Source organism: Mixophyes fleayi, chromosome 10 (genome assembly GCF_038048845.1).
Source record: "Mixophyes fleayi isolate aMixFle1 chromosome 10, aMixFle1.hap1, whole genome shotgun sequence".
NCBI classification, from domain to species: domain Eukaryota; kingdom Metazoa; phylum Chordata; class Amphibia; order Anura; family Limnodynastidae; genus Mixophyes; species Mixophyes fleayi.
The window spans coordinates 60628483-60652370 of record NC_134411.1 but is presented as its reverse complement, the minus strand read 5'-3'; the positions used below and the strand labels follow the sequence as shown (position 1 = coordinate 60652370).

The following is a 23888-nucleotide window of genomic DNA, read 5'->3' as shown; positions in this document are numbered from 1 at the left end:
CATTGGGGACATACCAAAACAGCCTCTATAGGAGGGAATGCTCTGGAGCGACTGCACGTAATACTTTCCTGCCAAAGCTCGCATCAGAAGATGCGAAAGCCTGCAATCTGTAAAACTTTACAAAAAGTATGAACAGACGTCCAAGTGGCCGCTTTGCACAGTTGTTCAGCCGAAGCCCCATGGAGCGCCGCTCAGGATGCACCAACAGCCCTGGTCGAGTGAGCACTAAGCGTCTGAGGAACTGGCCGAGAAGCTCGGACATAAGCCAGACTAATAGTGGAAGTGATCCACCGAGCAATAGACTGTTTAGACGCCGGCCAACCATGCTTCTTGGCGTTGTATAAAACAAACAGATCCTTTGTTTTACGAATTGAGGCTGTGCGGTCCACATAGCACCGGAGAGCCCTACCCACATCCAGCAGATTAAGATCGTAATCAACAGAGTCAGTTGAAGACGACAAATCCGGACGAGATGCCGGAACCACAATCTCCTGGTTGAGATGGAACCTAGACACTACCTTTGGAACAAAGGAAGGTTTAGTCCGTAACACCGCTCTATCTTCATGAAACACCAGAAATGGAGAGCCACAACAGAGCGCTGCCAATTCTGACACTCTCCTAGCTGCGGATATAGCTAGAAGAAAAACCGTCTTCCAAGACAGATGGTGCAATTCTGCTGTCTGAAGGGGTTTGAATGGAGAAAGACAAAGAGCCCTCAACACTAAATTCAAGTCCCAAGGTTCTACCGGATGAGAAAATGGGGGTTGAATATGAAGGACCCCTTGTAAAAAGGTCCGAACCTCACTCAGAGGCGCCAATTTTCGCTATAAATAAATTGACAGCGCAGACACCTGAACTTTAAGGGAACTCAGTCTGAGTCCCTTATCCAGGCCCTCCTGCAAAAAAGCCAACAGTCTAGACAGGCTAAACCTGGAAGTATGGAAACCCTTGGATTCACACCAGAGGATATAAATCTTCCAGACCCTATGATAAATAGCCGCAGAAGATGACTTTCTTGCCCTAATCATGGTGGCAATAACCCGTGACGAAAAACTCTTAGCCTTAAAAACTAAGGATTCAGTAGCCACGCCGTCAAAGCCAGCCAATCTAATTCGAGGTGGTGAAGAGGGCCCTGAACTAGCAGGTCTGCGCGCATGGGCAGACAAAACGGCTGCTCTGCTGACATTCCTAGGATGTCTGAGAACCACGCCCTGCGAGGCCAATGAGGTGCTACCAAGATTGCCTGAACGCGTTCTCTTTTCAGCTTTTTCAGAACGCGAGACAGCATCGGAAAAGGTGGGAACAGATACAACAGCCTGAAGTGCCACGGAATCGCCATGGCGTCTACTGCGTATGCTCGAGGGTCCCGGGAATTTGCACAATACCGAGGGACCTGACAATTCAGTCTGGAAGCCATGAGGTCTATTTCTGGTAGACCCCATCTCTGGACTAGAAGAGCGAATTCCTCTTTGCACAGGGACCACTCCCCCGGATGAACCTTCTCCCTGCTGAGATAATCGGCTTCCCAGTTGTCCACTCCTGGGATATATACCGCCGAGATCTGGGGGACATGATATCCTGCCCAGATTAGAATCCTGCCAGCCTCTTGCATGACTGCCTTGCTGCGAGTTCCTCCTTGATGATTCAAGTAAGCCACGGCCGTGGCATTGTCTGACTGTATCTGCAGGTGTTTTCCTTTCAGAAACCCCTAAGCTTTTAACAGAGTCTTGTGAACCGCTCTCAGCTCCAATACGTTTATGGGAAGAGCTGACTCTTGGGGAGACCAGAGTCCCTGAAACCTTAACGGTCCTGTGACTCCTCCCCAACCCGAAAGACTTGCGTCAGTGGTAACTAAGGTCCAGGGGCCTGATTTGAGGGTCTGACCTTTGCTTAAATTGCTCGTGGAGAGCCACCATGTTAATGACAGTCGAGTTAAAGGAGACAGGCGGATGAAATGCCTGTCCAACTATTCATGTAACCCCGACCATTTCCGGAGAATCTCTAACTGAAGAGACCGGGAATGAAATTGGGCAAACGGAACTGCCTCGTACACCGACACCATGGTCCCTAAAAGTTTCATGCAGGAGAGCATGGACACTCGAGGGCGATCCAATAATACTCTGGTTCTCCGCTGGAGGGCGATGATCTTTTCCTGAGGAAGGAACACCCTCTGAACCATTGTGTCGAACACCAATCCCAGAAAGCGCATGCGCTGAGCTGGGATGAGAGACGATTTTGGCACATTCAGAATCCACTCATGGTCCTCCAAGAACTCCATTGTGGTCTGAACCTGGCGAGATAAAATCTCTGCAGACCTCGCGTTTAAGAGAAGGTCATCTAGATATGGAATTATCGTGACTCCCCTTCGTCTCAGGGCACTTGCCATAACGGCCATGATTTTTGTGAACACTCGAGGAGCGGAGGCCAGACCAAACGGGAGGGCTCTGAATTGAAAATGATTGGAACTCACCGCAAACCTCAGGAACCGATGATGCTGTTCCCAGATGGGAACGTGTAAATAAGCATCTTTTATATCGATGGAAGCTAGAAACTCTCCCTCTTCCATCCCTGCAATGACTGTCCGTAGAGACTCCATTCTGAATCTCTGGACTAACACTTGCTTGTTTAAGGAACGGAGATTCAGTATATTGCAAAATGTTCCGTCCGGCTTCGGAACCAAAAAGAGATTGGAGTAGAACCCCTGACCCCTTTCTGGCCCCGGCACCGGAACCACCACTCCCCCACCCTGAAGCTTTGTCACTGCTTCCAGCAGGGCCTGACTTCTGAGGGGACAAGCGGGCACCGGTGAGGAAAGGAACCTTGTTGGTGGGAACTGGATTAAGTCTATAACATAACCCCTCGACACCACTCCTCGAATCCAAGCGTCCGACGTGACTGACCACCACTGGCGCTTGAAGAGAAGAAGCCATGCCCCCACCACGGGTACCCGCGTGGGGGCCAAGGAGTCATGCTGCAGGTTTTTCACTGGGACGCGACGTACCCCGTCTGGGAGCGCCCCTACCTCTGCCGCCACCTCCTCTGGAAACAGCCGGCTGACCCATTGGTGGGCCGCCACGGCCCTGAGAGAAGGAGCGAAAGGACCGAAACCGAGCTTGACGCGGTTTACGAGAGCCCATGGGAAGAATATTACTCTTACCTCCTGTGGCTACCTCAATCACTTTCTCAAGCTCCGGCCCAAACATAGTGACTCCATCAAAAGGCAGGATTTCTAAGGACCTTTTTGACTCAGCATCCATAGTCCACGAACGTAACCATAGGGAACGTCGTGACGCCATAATAAGGCCGCCAATTCTGGCATTGACTGCTACTGCGTCAATGGATGCCTGTCCCATATAATCCGTCGTCTCCTGAATGTGCTCAGCGAGAACCAGGTGATCAGGTAGCGGAGCATTACTCTGGATGGCCGAGATCAACTGCTCTGCCCATATCTGCACCGCCTTATTTGCCCATGCAATTGCCATAGTGGGCCTAAACAAGCTACCGTTAGCCACAGAAGCGGACCGGAGAGCATTGTCACACTTTTTGTCAGTGGGATCTTTGAGAGATACTCTCTCCTGGGTAGGAATGGCAGAGGAAGTGGACAATCTGATAATTGGTCTGTCCACCTTAGGTGACGCCTCCCATTTAATACAATCCTCTGCTGAAAGCGGGTAAAAATTCTTAAATCTACCCGGCGTAATGAACTGTTTGCCTGGATTTAAGCAAGCGTCCGTCACAATCTGCACCATCTCTGATGACGGTGGAAAAGACATAACCTGAGATTTAGTCCTTTTGAAAATGGAGAAACCTGAGGGAGCCGAGGGTGTAGGGTCAGCAAAACCAAGGCTATGCCTAATACCTAACACCAGACTTTCAATATTACCCACCGAAGTGGGCATAATACTCAGTGAGTCTTCCTCCTGAGTATCCAAGACTACATCCCCATCCTCATCTGATGGGATATCTGAGCCTGGGCTACGACCATGGTTAACATCCAGTGAAGCCCTTTTGGCTCTGTGGGAGACCGCAAGTAGGCGATCATCACTATGAGTTAGAGAAATCTGTGAGGATGTGCCTGCAATTTCTGTCTGGTCACTCCCCCCTGCTACATGTGTGGAGCGCTGCCCTGCAGAGAGAGATACCTGACAGTCTGTAACAACATTCTGACGTATCTCTGCAGCCTGTAACATCACCGTAGTAAACTTCTCCATGGTTGCAGCAAAGTATTTAACCCAAGGCGGCTCTACCATGGCTACCGGTGTCTGAGCTGGGGCGGGACGCTCCTGAGATCCGGCCTCACAAGCAGCGCAAAGGGCACCTTTGTCATGCTGTCCTTTTGAAAGTTTTACTTTACACATGGCACAAGTAAAATACAATGCAGACCCTCCAGAGGATCCCCTGTCAGAGGACTCCTGGTTAGACATTACTGGTTAAATACAGTCTAAACTGATTATGACTAGACAGATAAATGATTATTGTCTAAACAGTTAATGTCAGAATACAGCAATACACAATTTGTAGCCAGATCTATATACCCGGGTACAAATCAGCCCCAAAGTAACTTTTAACCTCTCCCGCTAGGCAGAACAATCAACCATGAATGTTTAAAATGTTTTTGTACACAAAAACACAGGATTTAACGATACCAGTCACAGAAGAGGTAAATGAGAGGAGAGAAGCGACATGCAGCTGCTAGGTATGAGCTTAAGATGGCGACTCCGCTGTGCAGGATCCTGAGAAGTGCGGGAAACGAAGGTCCTCCTCCAGCTCCGCCCTCGTCAAAAATATGTCTGCTCCTCTCTAAGTTACCAAACAGCTCATCTATAATATGGCTGTCGGTAACCTCTCCACAACACGCTTGTTACAGTGCCCAGGAGCGTGTGTGATGTCTGCCCTCCTCATGTAGCGCCGTTATCTATCATAGAGGGAGCGCTAACAGACCCCCGCTGCTCGTTGTCAGGGGAGGTGGGGGTATGGAGGAGGGGGCTTACTGGCTAGTCTGTCGGCGGGGAGATGGATCCTGGATCTCCCCCGCGCGACCTATCTCTGTGGCCCGCTGAAGAGGACTACCTCCGTGGGCACCTAAAGCCCTAATGGCACTATCAATCATCTAAAAGCTCGCTTCTAGGATCGATCCCCGCGAATCACCACTGAGAAAAAATAAAATAAAAACGTGACAAACTGTCACTAAAGTATAGGCAGGAGCCTATACCAAACTGGCCTAACTCCTAAGGCACTAAAAAAAACCTGAGGTATCGAGGAGAGGAGGGGCACAGCAGAGGAGGGGAGTAAAAATCATAGAGTTTTTAGTGCCTAAACTCCCAATCCCACTACTATACCCCAATGTCTGGCAGTGTCCCCCAGTGGTAGGAGAGAGAAAGGGAGAACCCGGGACAGCCTAGCAATTCAAGAGCACTAGGCAGTCCCCTGACGTCTGATCACTCCTCCATCACAACATGACCAGGCCCCACCCTGATGCAGAATTCACAAATGTTGGCAGGTATGCTCATTCACGGTCATTGTCGCACAATGAATGGGGGAATGACTAGGAATGTAGTAATGTCCCCACAAAACCCACAGTACTCGGCACCAGGCCTGCAATGGTTGAAGCAGAGAAATAAAAAAGAGGATTTATACTTACGATAAATCGGTTTCTCTGATTCCATCTGGGGGACACTGCTAACCATGGGGTTGAGTAGGGTAGGGAGGAGTCTGGCACCTAAACAGTTAATTATTTTGCTGCTGACAGACCATCCCCCCGCCAACTCCCAACAGAACTCAGTTTGATTAAAAAAGCCCCAAGAAGATAGGCCAATCAACCAAGATACACAGAAGAAAGCAAAAGGGAGGGAACGCAGTGTCCCCCAGATGGAATCAGAGAAACCGATTTATCGTAAGTATAAATCCTCTTTTCTCTTTCATCCATCTGGGGGACACTGCTAACCATGGGGACTTACTAAAGCAGCCCCTCTGATGGGTGGGACCGCTCTGATAGCCCAGCACGTAGAGCACTACGGCCAAATGAGGTGCCCTCAGATGCAAAAACATTAAATCGGTAGAATTTTGTTAAAGTATGGACCGAGGACCAGGTGGCTGCTCTGCATAACTGATCCGCTGAGGCCCCATTCCACGCTGCCCAAGACGCCCTAACCGAACGGGTAGAATGGGCAACAATACGCTTCGGCACAGGACGGTTAGTACGGACATAAGCCTCCTTAATTGTCAGATGTAGAGGGCTTACCATCTAGCAATTGATTGCTTAGATGCTGGCCAGCCTAGTCTAGAAATATCAAATAAAACAAATAGAGAATCTGTCTTACGCATCTTTGCAGTTCTCTTAACGTAAATCCGTAAAGCCCTAACCACATCCAAATATTTCCTTCCCCCTGTTCCAGAAGCCTGAGGCTCCTCTCTGAACACCGGAACTACTATTTCCTGATTTACATGGAAACCAGACACCACCTTAGGAAGAAAGGATGGAATAGTCCTTAAAACTGCTCTATCCTCATGAAAGACCAAATAAGGTTCCCGACAAGATAAAGCCCCCAGCTCAGAGACCCTCCGAGCAAGAAGACTGCTTTCCAAGTTAAGAACCACAATTCCACTGAGTGTAACGGTTCAAATGGAGCCTTCTGCAGCATATTAAGGACCAAATTAAGGTCCCAAGGCGCCGTTGGATGAACATAAGGCGGCTGGATGTTAAAGACCCCCTGCAAGAAAGTCTTAACATCCGGTATCTTCGCCAACAGTCTGTGAAAATACACTGACAGTGCTGACAACTGAACCCTTTAGTGTTCCCAAACGGGGATCTGCATCCAAGCCACCCTGTAGAAAGGCCAGAAACCTAGTAAGACGAAACGACTTTGAATTGTAGGATTTCTTCTTACACCACCTTATATAAGCATGCCAGATGCGGTGATAAATCCTAGCCGAAACTGGCTTCCTAGCTTTGAGGAGAGTGTCCACTACGCTCAAAGAGAACCCTCTCGATCTCCACAGACTGGATTCAAAAGCCATGCCATTAAATTCAGCCGGTCTAGACTCTGATGCAAGAATGGTCCATGAGTCAGCAGATCTCTTCGAAGCGGCAACCGAACCCCCGGACTTACTGCCACAAGAAGAAACTCTGGATACCAGACTCTTCGTAGGCAGGCTGGAGCCACCAGAATGACTGGTCAATCATCCTGCCTGACTCTTCGAATGACCCTGGGAATCATTGATATGGGGGGAAACAGGTAACCTAACCTGAAGTCCCAAGGAATTGTCAACACGTCCACTGCCACTGCAAGTGGATCTCTTGTTCTTGCGCAAAACTCTGGAACCTTCCTGTTGACTCGTGACGCCATCAGATCTCGATCCGGAAGTCCCCACCTGTCTACCAGTGACTGGAACACTTCCGGATGAAGAGCCCACTCCCCCGGTAGAACTTTGTGCCGACTTAGATAGTCTGCCTGCCAGTTCTGTATTCCTGGGATGAAAACCGCTGACAGCGCGGGCACGTATCTTTCGGCCCACGCAATAATCTGAAACGTCACCTTCATCGCTCTTGCACTCCTGGTGCCCCCTGTCTGTTTATGTACGACACTGCCGTGGCATTGTCGGATTGGATGCGACCGGCCTTCCTTGCAAAACACTCAGCCTTCTGCACTGCTTTTAAGATGGCCATCAGTTCTAGCACATTTATGGGAAGAACCGACTGCTGCTCTGATCACAGCCCTTGCATCCTCAGGTGAAGGACCACTGCCCCCAACCACTCAGACTGGCGTCCGTGGATACGAAGATCCAGGACCACGGGGCAAAGGACCTGCCCTCTCTCAGATTGTCCCTCACCAACCACCAACTGAGGGATTCTCTCGCCTCTAGTGACAATCTCAGCCTCTGATCTTACCTGAGGTAGGACCCTGACCACTTCCTCAGCATGTCCCATTGAAAACATCTGGAGTGAATCCTTCCGTACGGAAGCGTCTCGAAAGATGCCACCATCTTTCCTAGCAGCTTCATACACATGAGTACTGACAGCCTCCTGTGCGACAGAACCTTGTCTATTAACTCCTGTAAGGACCTTACCTTGTCCTCCAGAAGAAAACCCTGTTGTCTGCTGTGTCCATTATCAATCCCAAAAATGACATCGTTTGGCATGGTATCATTTGAGACTTTGTTCCATTCAGGAGCCAGCCATGCCATTCCAGCACCTTCACCGTAAGGCGAAGATGTTGTTCCAACAACTGAGCTGACGACGCATTGATTAGTAAATCGTTCAAATAAGGTACAATCTGCACCCCTTTGGAATGAAGAAGTGCCGCCATTATTGCCATAATCTTTGTAAACACCCTTGGGGCTGTAGCTAGCCCGAATGGAAGAGCCCTGAACTGATAGTGAGCTGATGCCCCTCCCAGATTGGAACATGGAGATAGGCATCCTTGATGTCTATTGATGCCATGAACTGGCCTGCCTCCAGACCGTTTATGACTGACCTCAGGGATTCCATTCGAAAGGAGACTACCCTCAGGTAAGGATTTAGTTGCTTGAGATTCAGCACTGGCCTGAATGAACCATCCTGCTTTTGGACCAGGAAGAGGTTTGAGTAAAACCCTTTCCTTTTCTGGTACTCTGGAACCTCTACAATAACTTCCTGCGGAAGAATCAAAATCGACAGAGGAGAGCATTGCCTGTCTTTTTCGAGGACAGCGGGGTAAACTGGTTACAAAAATCTGTGAGGAGCTGGCGCTACCAAATCTATCATGTAACCTGAATCCATCTGTCCGCTGAGGACTCTGTCCACTGCTGGCTGAACAAAAGCAACCGTCCCCCCACTCCTCCCTCTGGTACCAGAGGAGGTTGGTAGTCATGCTGCTGGTTTATCCGGAAGCTTGGCGGAAGAGGACCTACCTGCTGCGGAGAAAAAGGATGACCTTCCCCTAAGCGACTGTCTCCTACCTCCAGAAGCTCTTGACCTGACTGTCTGGCCTCTGCCAGACACGTCCCCACGAAAAGGCTATCTAAAAGAACTAAACCTTGGAGTCCTAGGTATAGGATTATTCACAGGTAAGGATGTACTCTTTCCCCCCGAGGCCTGTGAGATCCAGGAGTCCAACTCTGGACCAAATACAATTCCACTAGCATACGGAATGGATTCTAATGATCTCTTAGACTCCACATCCGCATCCCAAGACCTCACCTATAGTGTCCTTCTTGCTGCTACTGCTGTAGCTGAAATAGAAGATGATATGGATGCCGAATTCTGGGCCGCCTCATGCACATAACCTGCCGTGAATCCTGTAAAGCGGATGCTAACTGCCCAGCCCACGCTTCCATAGCCCTTGTAACCCAGGCCGAAGAAAACGCCGGTCTGAAGTTTGTACCAGCAGCCGTAAAGACCGATTTCAGAAAAGTTTCTAACTTACGATCGGTCGAATCTTGTAAAGAAGCCGTTCCTGGTACCGGCAGAGTTGTCTGGCGAACCAACCTCGCCACGGGCGTATCTACTCTCGCCACCTGTTCCCATCGGGTCATATTCTCCTCTTGTAGTGGATATAATGACCCAAACTTTCTAGGCACAGTGAACCTCTTATCCGGATGCTTCTAAGAGGCCTCTGCAATCTCTCTCAGCTCTGCAGAGGTAGGAAACCTGACCGCCTGTTCAGAAACCTTCTTAAAAAGAGACCGGTCCAAGGACCTCGTCTCTTCGACTTCAATAAATCCCAAGGTCTGACGTACTGTTTTTACCAGATCGTCCATATCCTGGTACCTAGAGCCTTCCTCTGACTCTATTAATGAAAGATCAGAATCTTCTAACAATTCACCTTCCTCCCCAGAGGATCCCTCTGAATCAGACAAAGACAACAGTCTGATCTATGTCTCTTATTTCTATGTATATGCCTGGGATTTTCCAGCAAATGGGTTAGCCGGTCCAAACCCCTAGCCACTGCAGAACATCCAGCCTCCCCAGTCTGGGATGACTCCTGTTGTGCCAGGGAAGAAGATTGTCCGACACCTGGGGGAAATAAACTGATCATCCCCCCCCCCCCTGAACTCACAGAGACTAGCGTCCCAGAGGGAGAGGGTATACCCCATAGCCACCACTCTGCTGGCTTAGATAAAAGCTTCACTAGGGTATCAACCCCCTGTGTCAAAGCTGCCACCCACTTGGGAGGATCTGTCCCCTGAATGGAGCTATCTTTAGGCTGTAACACCACAGGTACCACAGCGCAACCAGCACAAAGCCCCCCTGGATCCAGATGTTCACCAGTTAAATTTAGCATTACATTTGGAACAGACAATATATTTGGCACGTGTTGCTTTACTTTTATCAGCCATCATAAAAGAAGCAAACAAATTAATAAAGTCACTTACAGACAGAATAGGCACACACACACAAGATATTTTTCAGAAATACTATCTGATTATGCCTGAAACACAACACAGTATTTCTGACTCAAAAAGGAGAGCTATAGTCTCTTTAACATTAAGCTCTCCTTAGTATATGTGCCAATAATACTTATACTTCTCTATCCAGCAAATATATAGAGAGAATAAATGATACTTAGCAGGGAGATGTGTGTCAGCAGCTGCACTTCCTCCGAATGGCTGCTGTGTCCATTCCTCCTTTTGTATTTTGGCGCCAGAAGGAATCTTCCACCTGCTCCCTCAGCAGGAGGGGGGGTCTTTTTACACAACTCCCCTTCCGCTTGCTCTCTGCATTACCTGCACAAAATATCAGCTATTTCCACTTCTCCAGTAAGTGGAAACGTGTGATATCTGCTACTCTGTCCCCTGAAAAGCGCTGCCATTACCCCAAGTTCCCCCTCCTCTTTTCACTGAGGGGACTTGGTACGCTCCACTACTTGTCGTGGCCCCGGGGAACGGCAGGAGTACCGGCACTTTTTGCCTGTGGTAGCACCTGACCCTGCTAGCAGTGTGAGAGCGGTCTGTTTAGACCGCATTTCACACTGTGAGAAGTCTCACTATTCCATGTGAAAAACTGTCAGCGGGAGCCGCGGCTCCCCTGCTGACAGCTGCTTCCCTGTTCACAAGTCTGCTCTGTATTACAGAGCCACTCGTGTGCTAGTCAACAGAAAAAAACTCAATAAAGAAAAGAAAAAGCCTAATTACAGTGAACCCAGTTCACTGTGCAGCTCTTCAACTTCAGCCCATACTCCTTGGGGACCTACTTCAAACTGAGTTCTGTTGGGAGTTGGTGGGGGGATGGTCTGTCAGCAGCAAAATAATTAACTGGTTAGGTGCCAGACTCCTCCCTACCCTACTCAACCCCATGGTTAGCAGTGTCCCCCAGATGGATGAAAGAGAAATAAAAAAGGGTTACTTAATTTTTTTAGAAAAATAACTCATGTACCTCAAACCATTTGCAACTTAATGCTGTGACACCCACCCATTTCCATGCACAAAGAAAACAAAGCATGAATGAAAGAGGAAACCAGATTCCAAAAGTGTGCCCATTTATCTTCTATCTTTTGACCTCTAAGTCCTATACATCACAGCTGTAGTTTGTATTCTTTCCAACTATATCTTAGCATTCATTCTAAGCGGGGATGTGGGCATGTTGGAGTTTCTACCACGGCACTTCTTATTTCACTGCCCTGGACATTGTTACTTGGCAATTATAGATTTGCTCTCTCTTATTTCCTTGTCTCATCCTCACTCAAACTGTACTATTTATTGTACTGACTTACCTTTGTCTCATACCTCCCAGGTCACCATCTGGACTTCTACACTAGTAAGCTCAGACATAGACCCTGCACCATCCTGCATGTTGCCCAAATAGACATCTGCACCATCTGGACCTTCCAGATCTCTGTACCACTTAGGCCTGTGCACCATAATGCTCTCTCTACATCATGGCCTCAGTATCTTACAGACCTCTACACGATAGTGAACCCCACTATACCTGTTTGACTTTGTTCCTTTTGTCCCTCATTATCCCCTCCATTTAGAATATAAGCTCTCACAGCAGCATCCTCTACTCTATGGGCTAGATTTACTAAACTGCGGGTTTGGTAAAGTAGAGATGTTCCCTATAGCAACCAATCAGATTCTAGCTTTCATTTAATTAGTGCATTCTACAAAATGACAGCTAGAATCTGATTGGTTGCTATAGGCAACATCTCCACTTTTTCAAACCCGTAGTTTAGTAAATATACCCCTATTTCTCATGTCTGCCCACTCCCTATCCCTGTATTGACTTATACTGAATTATTTTTGTATGCCATGTGATTTGTTCTGTTAATTGCATCCATGCATTTATTATTCAGCTTATCTGTAGCCATTGTTCTTATCTGTATGTAGTTATGTAATTTGTTGTATGTTATAACTTGCTATGTACGGCGCTGTAGAAGCCTTGTGGCGCCTCATAAAGATATATTATTAATTAATAACAAGAACAACTGCAACAACAACAGACCATTTTGACAGACTTATTCCTTCAACTACAACACAGCGCACACATAAGTACACTTTAATGGGTATAGGTGACATATCCAACTATAGAAATGCAGAGTAATTAGGATTGGGAACAGCAGTTTGAGAAAGATGATGTAGCAGAATAGTCTGTTCAATTAACCCCTTATTGTGGCATCACAATTTCAGCCGATGCTATAATTGTGCAATGATGGTTCAGTTTTCCTAGCTTTCATAATATGTGGGAAATATTTATTGCGCAAGTCTGTAAACAAGGGGAGACTGGTATCAGCAGTATTATTCAGATGCTTCTGCCCTGATGTTTCCTGTAGACATTGGGGATCTTTGTGTTGGTAATAACCAAAATGTTTAATCCAGACCTAAATAACTTCGTTACAGTCAGCAATGATAGTAGCAAATAGTACTTCATTCAGTTGTGCTCTCCCAGGTCTGATGGATCTAAATACAAGACACATTTTATTGCAATACCTGTTTCAGCAGAACTTCTGAGAGAGGACAAAGTAACTGTTGTAAACATCACCTTTAATGACTATTCTTATACAGTCTGGGATAAACATTGGATTCTAAGGAACCATTGTCAGGGTACAATACTAGATTTAAAACAATTTAAAAAAGTGCACTAGTTAACATTTTTTAATAAACCATATTGGAATGTGTTGAATGGTATAATTCTGTTGCCAAATTATATTGTGTTAATGTAACTAATAAAAGTTTTGTCTATGCATTCACTTATGTTTCAATGGATGGGAACTTCACAAAAAAAATAGCTATGTATATGTTTACATATTTTAATAATGTAATATATGTATTTGTTCAGATTTATGTACATGATAAGAAATGTAAACTAATAATGCTCAAACAGTTTGGCATCTGTCATGAAGAGACAAGGGGTGGAATGTAGTAATGATAGCATTCATCCAAGGAATGTGTACATAAATAGATGATGTGTCTACCAACTTATTGAAGCTAAGCAATATTAATTGTGATATTTACTAAAACATTTTTACACATAGTTTGTAAGTTTATCATTCTTTCATGCAAACATGACTTGCCTTTCTATTAAATTATTTCTGGTCTCCCTTGTTATATCAGGTGCTGATGGCCATGGTTGAGACATGACTTCCTCCACTTTATCCTGGGGGTTAGCACTGTCCAGAGACTGAGCACTAATTAGCTCATTATCAGCTCCAGAAGATCCAATTTCTAACGATCGGAGTCCATACTCTGATGTGTTACGATTACGGGTTGAGAGAAGGTGCAGGGCAGAAGCTGCAGAGCTCATGCTGGGTACATGATCAGTTGTGTCACTACCCTCTGGAGCCAGTCCTAAAGATATAGTTGCTGGGTAATTTCTTTGTAGCGTCTCTGAGGCAATCTCTGGGATATCTTGAGACATAGCAGTGGAAGCACTGGAGATCACATCAGGAGAACGTTCACGGGTAGGAGAAGCCTGGGGTGCAACCAAAGGCTCCAAACTTTGCAGCTCTAATGAAAGGCTGGATGGCGTTACCTAGAGAGATCCAACACATGATCTAAAAACTCACATTTAAAACATAAAAATGTGAGAGAACTCTATTAAACCACATGATTAAGCTTAAAACCACATTGGGTTTTCAAACTAGGGCTGGCTTTTCAAGATCGATTACTGAACAATGAGGATTTTAATATTTTCAATCTTGACAAGTTTTTAATGTAATTTTTACTAAAATATATAGTTAATTTACGATCATATATGTAGAAACACACTTAAATGAATGTTATCTATCACAATGAGAGAGGTATAGGTTCAGAAACAAACTAGTATATAAAAAAAATAAAAAAGATTTTTGCTATAAGTGCTCCAATGTAGTGCAGTCATCAAGATTGTGACATTTATTAAACATACCATTAGCACATTGCAACATCAGCCACCCAAAAGTGAAACGTTGGGCGAAGTTTTAAGATACCCAATTATACTTTCTCCAGTGTATGTTACCCTATTCAGGCATTTCCCGCTAAGGCTTCAACAACCCACCGCTGCATTACGCTCTCCTAATATGTCAGGACTTTTTCAAACTCACATCTGTGTTTTCAATGTACTTTTTACATAATCTTGACATTTACAAGAATGGTATGTTTACAGATGAGGGACACAGACAACACTAGTGCCTGTTTGAATTAAGCCAACGGTAGAAGAGAGCAGCCTTGCTTTGATCGGCGGAGCCTTAAGAGTATCCTTCAAGATCGGCTAACATTACACTGCAAGTATAACATTGTATTTTTTTATATCTTAAACTCCAAAATATCTTTGAACATGAAAAAATAAAAGAAAATAAGTTGTATAATTAAACTGTTCACCTCTTAAGTATTTTAACAACTTTTCTGACGTTTTAGAGCCAGTAACAATTTATTCTGTGAATTTATAGTGATGACAACTTCTATGTTAATGGCACATTAAAGAAATTTTGTGTATTTAACAGATGACTGTTAAAAAGCATATTTCATACCTGTACAACTGGTTTGGGTGTGAGTTTCTCAGATAGTCCTGGAATAAGTACAGTGGGTGTTCGTGAACTAGCATGGAAGCTCCCACTATTAATAGAGCTACTTAAAGTAATGCTGTTCTCCAACTGTAGCTTTTTACTTGATGTCATTTCGTCAGGAGTCCTGCAAAAAAGAAAGAAACAGAATTGAAAACAGCGATAGGGAACCTGATATATTTCAGGAGCCACGAGGACCTTCCCCTTTATAATGTCTCACAAGCAGGGCTCTCTTTCCATTTGTAATCCTTCGGCCACTTCACATCATCAGCCCAGTTTTGCGATACTAAGCATCTGGGCACGAGCTATTTCAAACCAGTATTACTTATCACTTATGCTCACTGGTTAGTGATTAGCTTTATCTGTAATACTATGTTCTCTGTTTGTACTCTGTTAATTTGTAGCGGACTGGTCCTAGAAAACACATTTTTGACATATTATAGGGACCTACATGGGTCTAAAGTTTCATTTACCGGTTTGCAACTTTCCACATATTTGGACTCTATTTAGCTTCCTAGAATATTATGAAATGCAGCTACACTCTGTTATAGTTGAATATGTAGATCAGTGATGGCCAACCTTTTCAGCTTGGTGTGTCAAAAATCGGAAAAAAGTGTAGCCTTCCTCGGGTCGCGTGTCATTTCAAGAAAAAAAATAAATTTTATATATATATATATATATATATATATATATATATATATATATATATATATATATAGACATATATATAGATATAGATATCTCTATATCTCATTGGGCTACAGGGTGAAACCAGATACTGGCCACAAGCAATCTTATGTAGTGTTTTTATTAATAGACAAAAGACTCCATTTCTGGTGAGCCTGCAGGGTATGCAGAGCTGTGTGATTATATATAAATATTGTATTATACGATTAAAAAAAGTAGAGGAATCCTCTACTTTTTAATCCTATAATACAATATTTATATATAATCACACAGCTCTGCATACCCTGTAGGCTCACCAGAAATGGAGTATTTTGTCTATTAATAAAAACACAACATAAGATTGATTGTGGCAGGATCTGAAGCTATTTTACAATTTAATATTTGATATATTAAGTGCAAGCCCTACCGTGCTCCAGGGAAGCCAGCCAGCAGCAGCTCCTCCCTTGCACATATGCAAGGGAGGAGCTGCTGCGACCGCACATGCGCAGCAGCTCCATTTCACCGAGGTGGAGTTGTACAGCAGCTGCGGCGCTGTCAAAGAAGTGTCCGCGGCGGTGCTGTATAGAAAAAATATTTGTTATGTTTAAAACAAGCAGTTTGACTGACTCGCCTGGCGTGTCAGTCAAACTGCCTCGGCGTGTCACGAGTGACACGCGTGTCATAGGTTAGCCATCATGGATATAGATGTAGTAATTAACTCCTTCCCCAATCATAATGCACCAGGTGTAGATGGTATTGAACTATAAAAAAAATATAAACACTTTTTATACCTCCTTGACAACTTCACAACTTTACTAGACTCGGTCACCATATCCCATTTGATGTCGGAGGCCTTAATTATTGTTTTGTCCAAAACTGTAAAAGATCCTCTCCATCCTGACTCTTATCGATTTATCTCGCTGGGTTCTGATGTCAAAATTCTGGCGAAGATTCTTGCAACTCAACTTAATTCTATAAGACAGATTGTCCACCCAGACCAGACAGGATTCAGGCTTGGCAGGTCTGCTTCCACCGACCGAAGACATTTGCAGAATGGCACATGAGGATGAATCGGGGCAGCAGCGGTATTCTCTTGACTCTGCTAAAGCCTTTGATTCAGTTGAGTGTATATACCTATGGGAAGTACTAAAACGTTTTGGCTTTGGCCTTAATTTTACAGTTTCTATATTCCATTCCTGCAGCAAGGATATGTATTAATGGTTATACTTCATATCAATTTGGTTTGAGAAGGAGTACTCGTCAGGGATCCCCGTTATCTCCTGCTTTATTTGCATTGGCTATCAAACCATTAGCCTGTTTATTGCGGGCTTATTTCTCTCTCTATCTATCTATATTTCCTCCCTATTAGAGAAACCACAGATATTATAGCCCTATATGCCGATGACAGATTATTTTTGTTCGATACAGAACTTTCCCTAACCAACCTTTTAGAGACTGGATAGATTCGGGAGCTTCTCAGCTTTGAAGATAAACTGTGATAAATCCAACATCACTCTCATTCATGCAATCCTCCCAAATGTCACTCTCCTCAATGGATATTATGCTTGAAATACCTGGGAATATGGATATCTCCTATCCCTTATGACTATATTACATTAAATATTAATCCAATTACTGACTATTTTAAACTCATATCTCACTCATGGAAGAGACTGCCTGTCTCTATGTCTGGAAAAATTTAGTTATTTAAGCCGAGTATACAAACATTTATATGCATTACAACACTTACTAACATACATCACTAATTTCAAACAATTAATACATTGATCTCTTTTATCTGGGGTGATAAACGAGCTAGGATTAAATTTGGTATTCTCTGCAAATCAAAAACAAATGCTGGTTTATCTTTATTCAATTTCAAATTGTACTATTTAGCAACACAATTATCCTGCTTGATTGAATGGTTGGGGACTTCCAGTCATAGCGCTATGATGGATTTTCTTCGTCACCAGGCAAAAAGCTCCAATTACCCCCGCTATAATTGCTTTTAATAGGTAAATCAAACAAAAATGTTACCTGTATTGTGACAAGCAATTAAGGTCTGGTATATGGCACATAATCTTCTAGGTGGGGAGGGCTTTGATCTAGAAACTCCACTCTAGCACAACAATAAACTCCAAAAATTATATAAACTAACAATAGATAATACTTGGCAGAAATTTGGGATATTTAAATTGGGCCAACTTTACAATAATGGGGTACTTTAATCATTTGAACAACTCTTTAGGATTTTAGCCTTCCCCCAACTACATTTTATCAATACTTACAGTTAAGACATGCTATATCTTCACAATTTGGCACTTCTCTTGCAATAATATCATATTCCGCTACTAAAAAATTATTAAGGTCTATGGGTATGCGTCAAATTATCCCTATGCTATACTCGGAACTCAATTTCCATTTTGCACCTGATAGTCTAATACACCTTAAATCTAAATGGGAAATTGACATATGTCCAGTGTCTGATGAGGAATGGAAACATATCCTTAAGAATATTAGCGATGCCACATCAATTATTAGTTTCCAACAAATTCATCTATACATACTCCATAGTCTATTATTTACCAGTTTCCTTAGTCAAAATTGGTAACAGGCAGATTTCTAACTTTCCAAAATGTGGTTGTAACTTGACAACTGCTATAGGATTGTTAAAAGGTACATACCTTCTGGACAGATGTATGGACCTGTATTAGTAATACGGCGAGTGGTATTAAAGTATAACTAGTAACAGATGATGATTCTAAGTCAGTCTCCCACTGATTTTTCTATTTTTTTCTCCTCTTTATCCTATAGTAGAATCCTGATATGCCTGCCCTTGCTCACTTATTGTAATATTTCAAGTTTATGATTTAAGATTTTAACATGCATTATATTATGTTTGTTTAAAATTCAATAAAAATGACTTGTGTTTTTTGAAACAAGATAAGACAATAATGTAATTACTTAATTCTCGTAGCTGTCTATGTATTGTGTATTACTGTACATGTCTACCGTGTCCACTCCCTATTTACGGCACTGCAGAACATTTGTGGCGCCCTATGACAGATTATAAAAAAAAAAAAAAAAAAAGAAAAAAGTACCTCACATTCTCAGTAAGACATTAAAGCATACATTTAATTAAAGAGACATCTATCTGTAATAATATATCAGCAGGCATTTTAAACAAGTTTTACAACCTATAACTAACAAATATAACAATAAAGCAGAAAGGAGCTGGGGGCTGCAGTTAAAGCTGCAACATTTTCTGTTGCATTGTACAGTAGGAAAATACAACAAACATTCATTGAACAATACAGAAACCTGAAAAAAATGGTTAGAGGGTTGTTTTCTGGAGCCAGCAATCTAAGGAGCATATTCAATTATCAGCAATTTTCTTTACGATTATCAACAAATTGAGGCTCCATCCTCTGAATAAAAATCAAAAAAAAATAAAAAATAAAAATCAAACAAGCAATACTTTAACGCTAAAATATCTACTCTGCGTCAGAAAATAGAGTTTACCCCAAACATATGTCTGAAGTAAGAAATGCAATTTAATAACATTAATACATATATCAACAAAATATTTGATTCAACATTTCTGAATGTGCAAACGTTATTTCATCAGGAAAGAAAAAGTTGGCGATAAACTGCAGGTGAAAGTAGTAGCATTTATTTTTCATACATCTTTAATATTTGTTTCACTATACACTGTAGCATGTGATTGAATTGCAGACAGAATAAAAAAAATATCAGAACTTAGTGCAAAGCCAATGTAAATATATTTGTGAGTTACCTGGAAACACTTGCATCACTGATTGAGGCATTGCTTAAAGGTGTGGCAGTAGTGATTGAGCTAAGGCTGGTTCCAGGAGATGAGGCAATCTGTGAAAGAATTTTAAATAATTAATTATATATGTTTAACACTTGAAACATTAGTTGAGGAGCTTTCTGAACCTCAAGTTTAAATAAGTGTATTTAAGTTGTAATACAAGAGAAAGAAACCTCAAAAAAACACAACCAACTAGTCAACTGCAAGTCTGCAACACACTCATTGTGTTCTTGAAATGTTCTTTATATAAAAATCAGGGAGCAGCAGCAAAGGTGAAGGATTGATTTTAGGAAAGGTCCAAAAATGTTGGCCGATTTGAAATGTCAATGGAGGACAATAGTACATAATGCATGTCAGCAGAAAACCACTATTGCACCACAATTAAATCCCAAATCCCATTTTAAATATATGAAATTGTCAAATTAAAACAGTTTTTCAATACAAATATATCTAATACTATTTTTTTTAAAATAAATGATTTAGTTGTTGATACAAAGACTTTTAATACCCCCATCACATTCTCATATTTTTACTTCAGCACCTCAAACAAAAATGAGTTTCTGAATGTTTAATACAAAATGGCTGAGAAATATTGTTATAAATGTAACATACTATTTCAAATGAGGAACCTTTGTAGCCATCTGTTAAATGGACAATATACTGACAGTAATACATTCCATAATGGCACATTTTCAAAAGTCAAATCAAGTTTTTCCCCCATTGAATGTGTATTTTTTTTTTCTTTTCGAACAAATACCCACTTTTCTATCCCACTGAACATGGGCACACCTATTACACATGGTCCATCCTGGATATTTCCTTCTATGCAGATAGTGATAAGATGTAGGAAAAACTGCATGTGGAGCGCACAGCATAGCAGAATGCCGTTTTATTGGTTCCTTACTCCTTTTCGGGTTTTTCATTATAGATTGCCACTGTATTTTATGGCATCCGTCCTTTAATTTTGTAAGGTTTTGCTAATCATCTGCCCATAACAAATCCACCTATCTTGGACACAAGCAATAAGTAACACAACACAATTTTAAGTATGGCTGGACAAATACCTTCCCCCTGAGCGGGACAGGGATTATGAGGCTATCAAAACATTGGTGCTTTCAGGGCTGGTGGTGGCAGACAACATCATCCCTGGCAAGACTATTTCTGAGAAAGGGGTGGGAGGGCTCTACTCTGAAATGCCTATGTCTTGGGTGTTCCTAGATTGGGATGCAGGGAGGGAACTGTGTGAAATGGGGGCATTGGACAATATTTCTACAAATGTTTTGCTGGGTACGGATTTATGTAGAACACTTTGTCAATATATATCTGATGATAATATCATGGATTCTGTTGTGGTAGAAAACAACAATATTTTCCTCATGTATCAGAGTCTGACAGGGAAAGTGTGTTCAATTGTACCAGAATAAGAATTATCTGAAATGGCTGTAGCAGTCAAAGTGAAAGAGCAATCAGGGTAGATCAACACACCTTTCACACAGAGACATGGACCCGGGAATAACCCAGTGTGAATGGGTCAACCCTATTCATGGAACCCAGGTTCGCGACCAGTGTTATTCCTGTGTTGATACGCTGCGGTATGAAAGGTGTTCCTTGGTTATTCTGCCCGGGTTCTGTTAAAAGCATCTCATTGGCCTCTGCTACGTCATCTATATGACCCTCCGCTGTCCCCTTTGAATGACCCAATTTGAGGACATGGTTCCAGTGAGAAAGTCAGCGACCTGTAAAATATCCTGGACCAAAGTGCAGCGTGAAGGGTTGTAACACGAGTTGAAACCGTGTTCATTATCCCATGTCTGACCCAGGATTTTGGTGAGAAAGGAGTATAAGTAAACTCCTGAGGGAAGGGGGGGGGGGGGCAGAAGTGTGGAATTTCTGACACAGAAACCCACATACTTCTACCCCTGACACCAAACACTGACCAGCAGGTGAGAAATCAAGCTTTTCAAACAAGCTCATCACACAGATAAAGAAAGTACACAGATAAAGTTTCATAAAATACATTGTGTTTTGTCTATTTTTAATTATTTCCTTATTCTTACAACACATCTTTGCACAGATCATTTCACATTTCATCACTAAAGGAGAGGCCGTTCACTGCACTCTTTCTATTGTGTTACAGATTATAATACAGTATAATACTCTGGGCTGTAGACAGCATACATTTCTTCAATGATATAGGAGACTTCTGTTATACAGTGTGCATTATATATCTCCCAAACAATATTTATGACTGACAATCTCAAGTATACTTATTCTGGCAGATGTATTTTAGAGTACCACCTTATTAAATAAACAGTCATATATTCTGGCAGCTACCAACTATGGTGTTCTGAGAACCATGTCTGGTATGCCTTTTTTTAATATCATCATCATGTACATTTCCTACTATACTAATGTTGCTGACATTATTTATTAAGCAATAGGACATAGTCCTATTGAGAATGACACAAGTATTGGTTTTCACAGTTTGCAGCTTCAGTGTTTTTGTCAGATGTTGCTATGGTATACTGAAGTAAAATTACAAGCATTTCATAAGTGTCAAAGGCTTTTAATGACAATTGCATTAAGTTTGTGCAAAAAGTCAATATTTCCAGTGTTGATCTTTCTTTTTGAAGACCTCTGTAATTCGTCCTGGCAAGCTGTCAATCAACTTTTGTGCCACATACTGACTGATGGCCACCCATTCTTGACTAATCAATGCTTTGAGTTTGTCAGAATTTGTGGGGTTTGATGAACAACATAATAGGGTGCGCCAAGTGGAGGATCCCAAATCGTAAATAATAAAAATTATAAGGTAACTGAACTTGCAAAAAATATATATATTTTATTAAACAGTAAAAACAACCAATACAAATTGATGAACCACAAATATATACACACTGGCTATTTTAGTATTTGCAATAGATTGTTATAGCACAGTATTATAAAATAGAACACAATGGATACATGAATGATGATATAATAAACAAAAAAAGAGACATGTAAATGGTACTTTTAGTACAAATTTGTAAGCCTCCTTGTGAAAAAAAAACTGTGTCTGGCCAGTACACTATAATACAAAAAACTAGGATCCTAGTATAGAAGAAGCCAAGAGGTAATTTCTTTATCCTTAACTTCAAAAACAGAAAAAAAAAATAATGGTACAGTCTCACCCACTGGATGTGCTCATATTGATGGTCTGGATATACACCCTCACAAGTGGTGTCGTCAGGAAATCAGATAAATAGGACACTATGTGTCTCATACTGCAGCGTTACCACAATGGAGAAGGGGAAATCCAGGTTGGTAGAGACGAATATATATCTTTATAGTGCCAAATGTCCAGCTGTGCTGCTGTTAATGGCGCTCCTATAGGCAATACTATTAGTGTGGCCAAATAATTGTTTTAATAGCGCCAAATGCACAGTTGTGCTGCTGTGAATAGCACTCCTGTTGACAATATTATCAGTGTAGTCGGATGAATGTCCTTACAGCTACAGGTGAACGGCTGTGTTGTTGTTGGTAATGTTCCTGTTGGCCATCTGACAATGTATCCTCTCGGGTAATATTAATCAAGAATCAAATTCCGATGGATTAGACTCACTGTGTCTTATACTCCGGGAATGGCACCATACAGCAGGAGACATACATAGTGTTAGTGAACAAATCGCCCAACAAACCGTGCAGCCGAATATAGATCTTCAGAACACTGAATGTCCGGTTAAAATACTTCCAATCCAAATGCACCACTGATCTTAATCCAGCCTATTAGTCCTCATATATATGGGAATCGAGTAATAGTCCGTTTTGAAGGATGAGGCAATATAGGTAACGATATGTCCAATATATCTATTGTATCAAAATGTGTTTCCAAGTTCAAAAAAGCTTATAATACTAACGCTCCTTCTCTGTATCCACGTCTGGTTCTTCCTCCACCCCCTCCCCTCTCCCTGTAGGAGTCCCTCAGGGCTCTGTTCTCGGCCCTCTTCTCTTCTCGCTCTATACCTCATCCCTTGGTGCTCTCATCTCCTCGTTTTGGTCTTCAGTATCATCTTTATGCTGATGAAATTCAACTCTACGTCTCTTCTGCTGATCTTTCCTCCTCCCTGCTCTCTCGCGTAACTGACTGCCTCTCAGCCATCTCCTCCTGGATGTCCTCACGCTTTCTTAAAATTAACATCTCTAAAACTGAACTCATTGTCTTTGCCCCTCCCAGACTCCCATCCCACCACGACCTCTCTATCGTTGTTAACAACTCCACTATCTCCTCTGTCACCCAACTCCGCTGCCTGGGTGTCACTCTTGACTCCTCTTTCTCTTTTGCCCCCCACATTCAATTCCTTGACCAAGCCTGTCGCTTCCATCTCCGTAACATTGCCCGCATCCGTCCCTTCCTCTCTCAAGATGCCACCAAAACTATCATCCATGCTCTGATCATC

The 23888-nt window shown here is 42.8% G+C and overlaps 2 protein-coding genes across 3 annotated transcripts in view; one reads left to right on the top strand and one right to left on the bottom strand.

The window, feature by feature from the left end:
• Positions 1–23888, top strand: part of SLC12A4 (solute carrier family 12 member 4) — a 1264335-nt gene that overhangs the window by 798375 nt on the left and 442072 nt on the right. The gene's annotated exons all lie outside the window — the stretch shown is intronic.
• Positions 1–23888, bottom strand: part of EDC4 (enhancer of mRNA decapping 4) — a 257782-nt gene that overhangs the window by 60510 nt on the left and 173384 nt on the right. Inside the window, exons 16-18 of the mRNA XM_075187439.1 lie at positions 19417–19505; positions 14922–15081; positions 13488–13945 (exon numbers count right to left, since the gene is read on the bottom strand). Of these exons, the coding sequence (XP_075043540.1) occupies positions 13488–13945; positions 14922–15081; positions 19417–19505 (707 nt within the window). The remainder of the gene's footprint in view (positions 1–13487; positions 13946–14921; positions 15082–19416; positions 19506–23888) is intronic.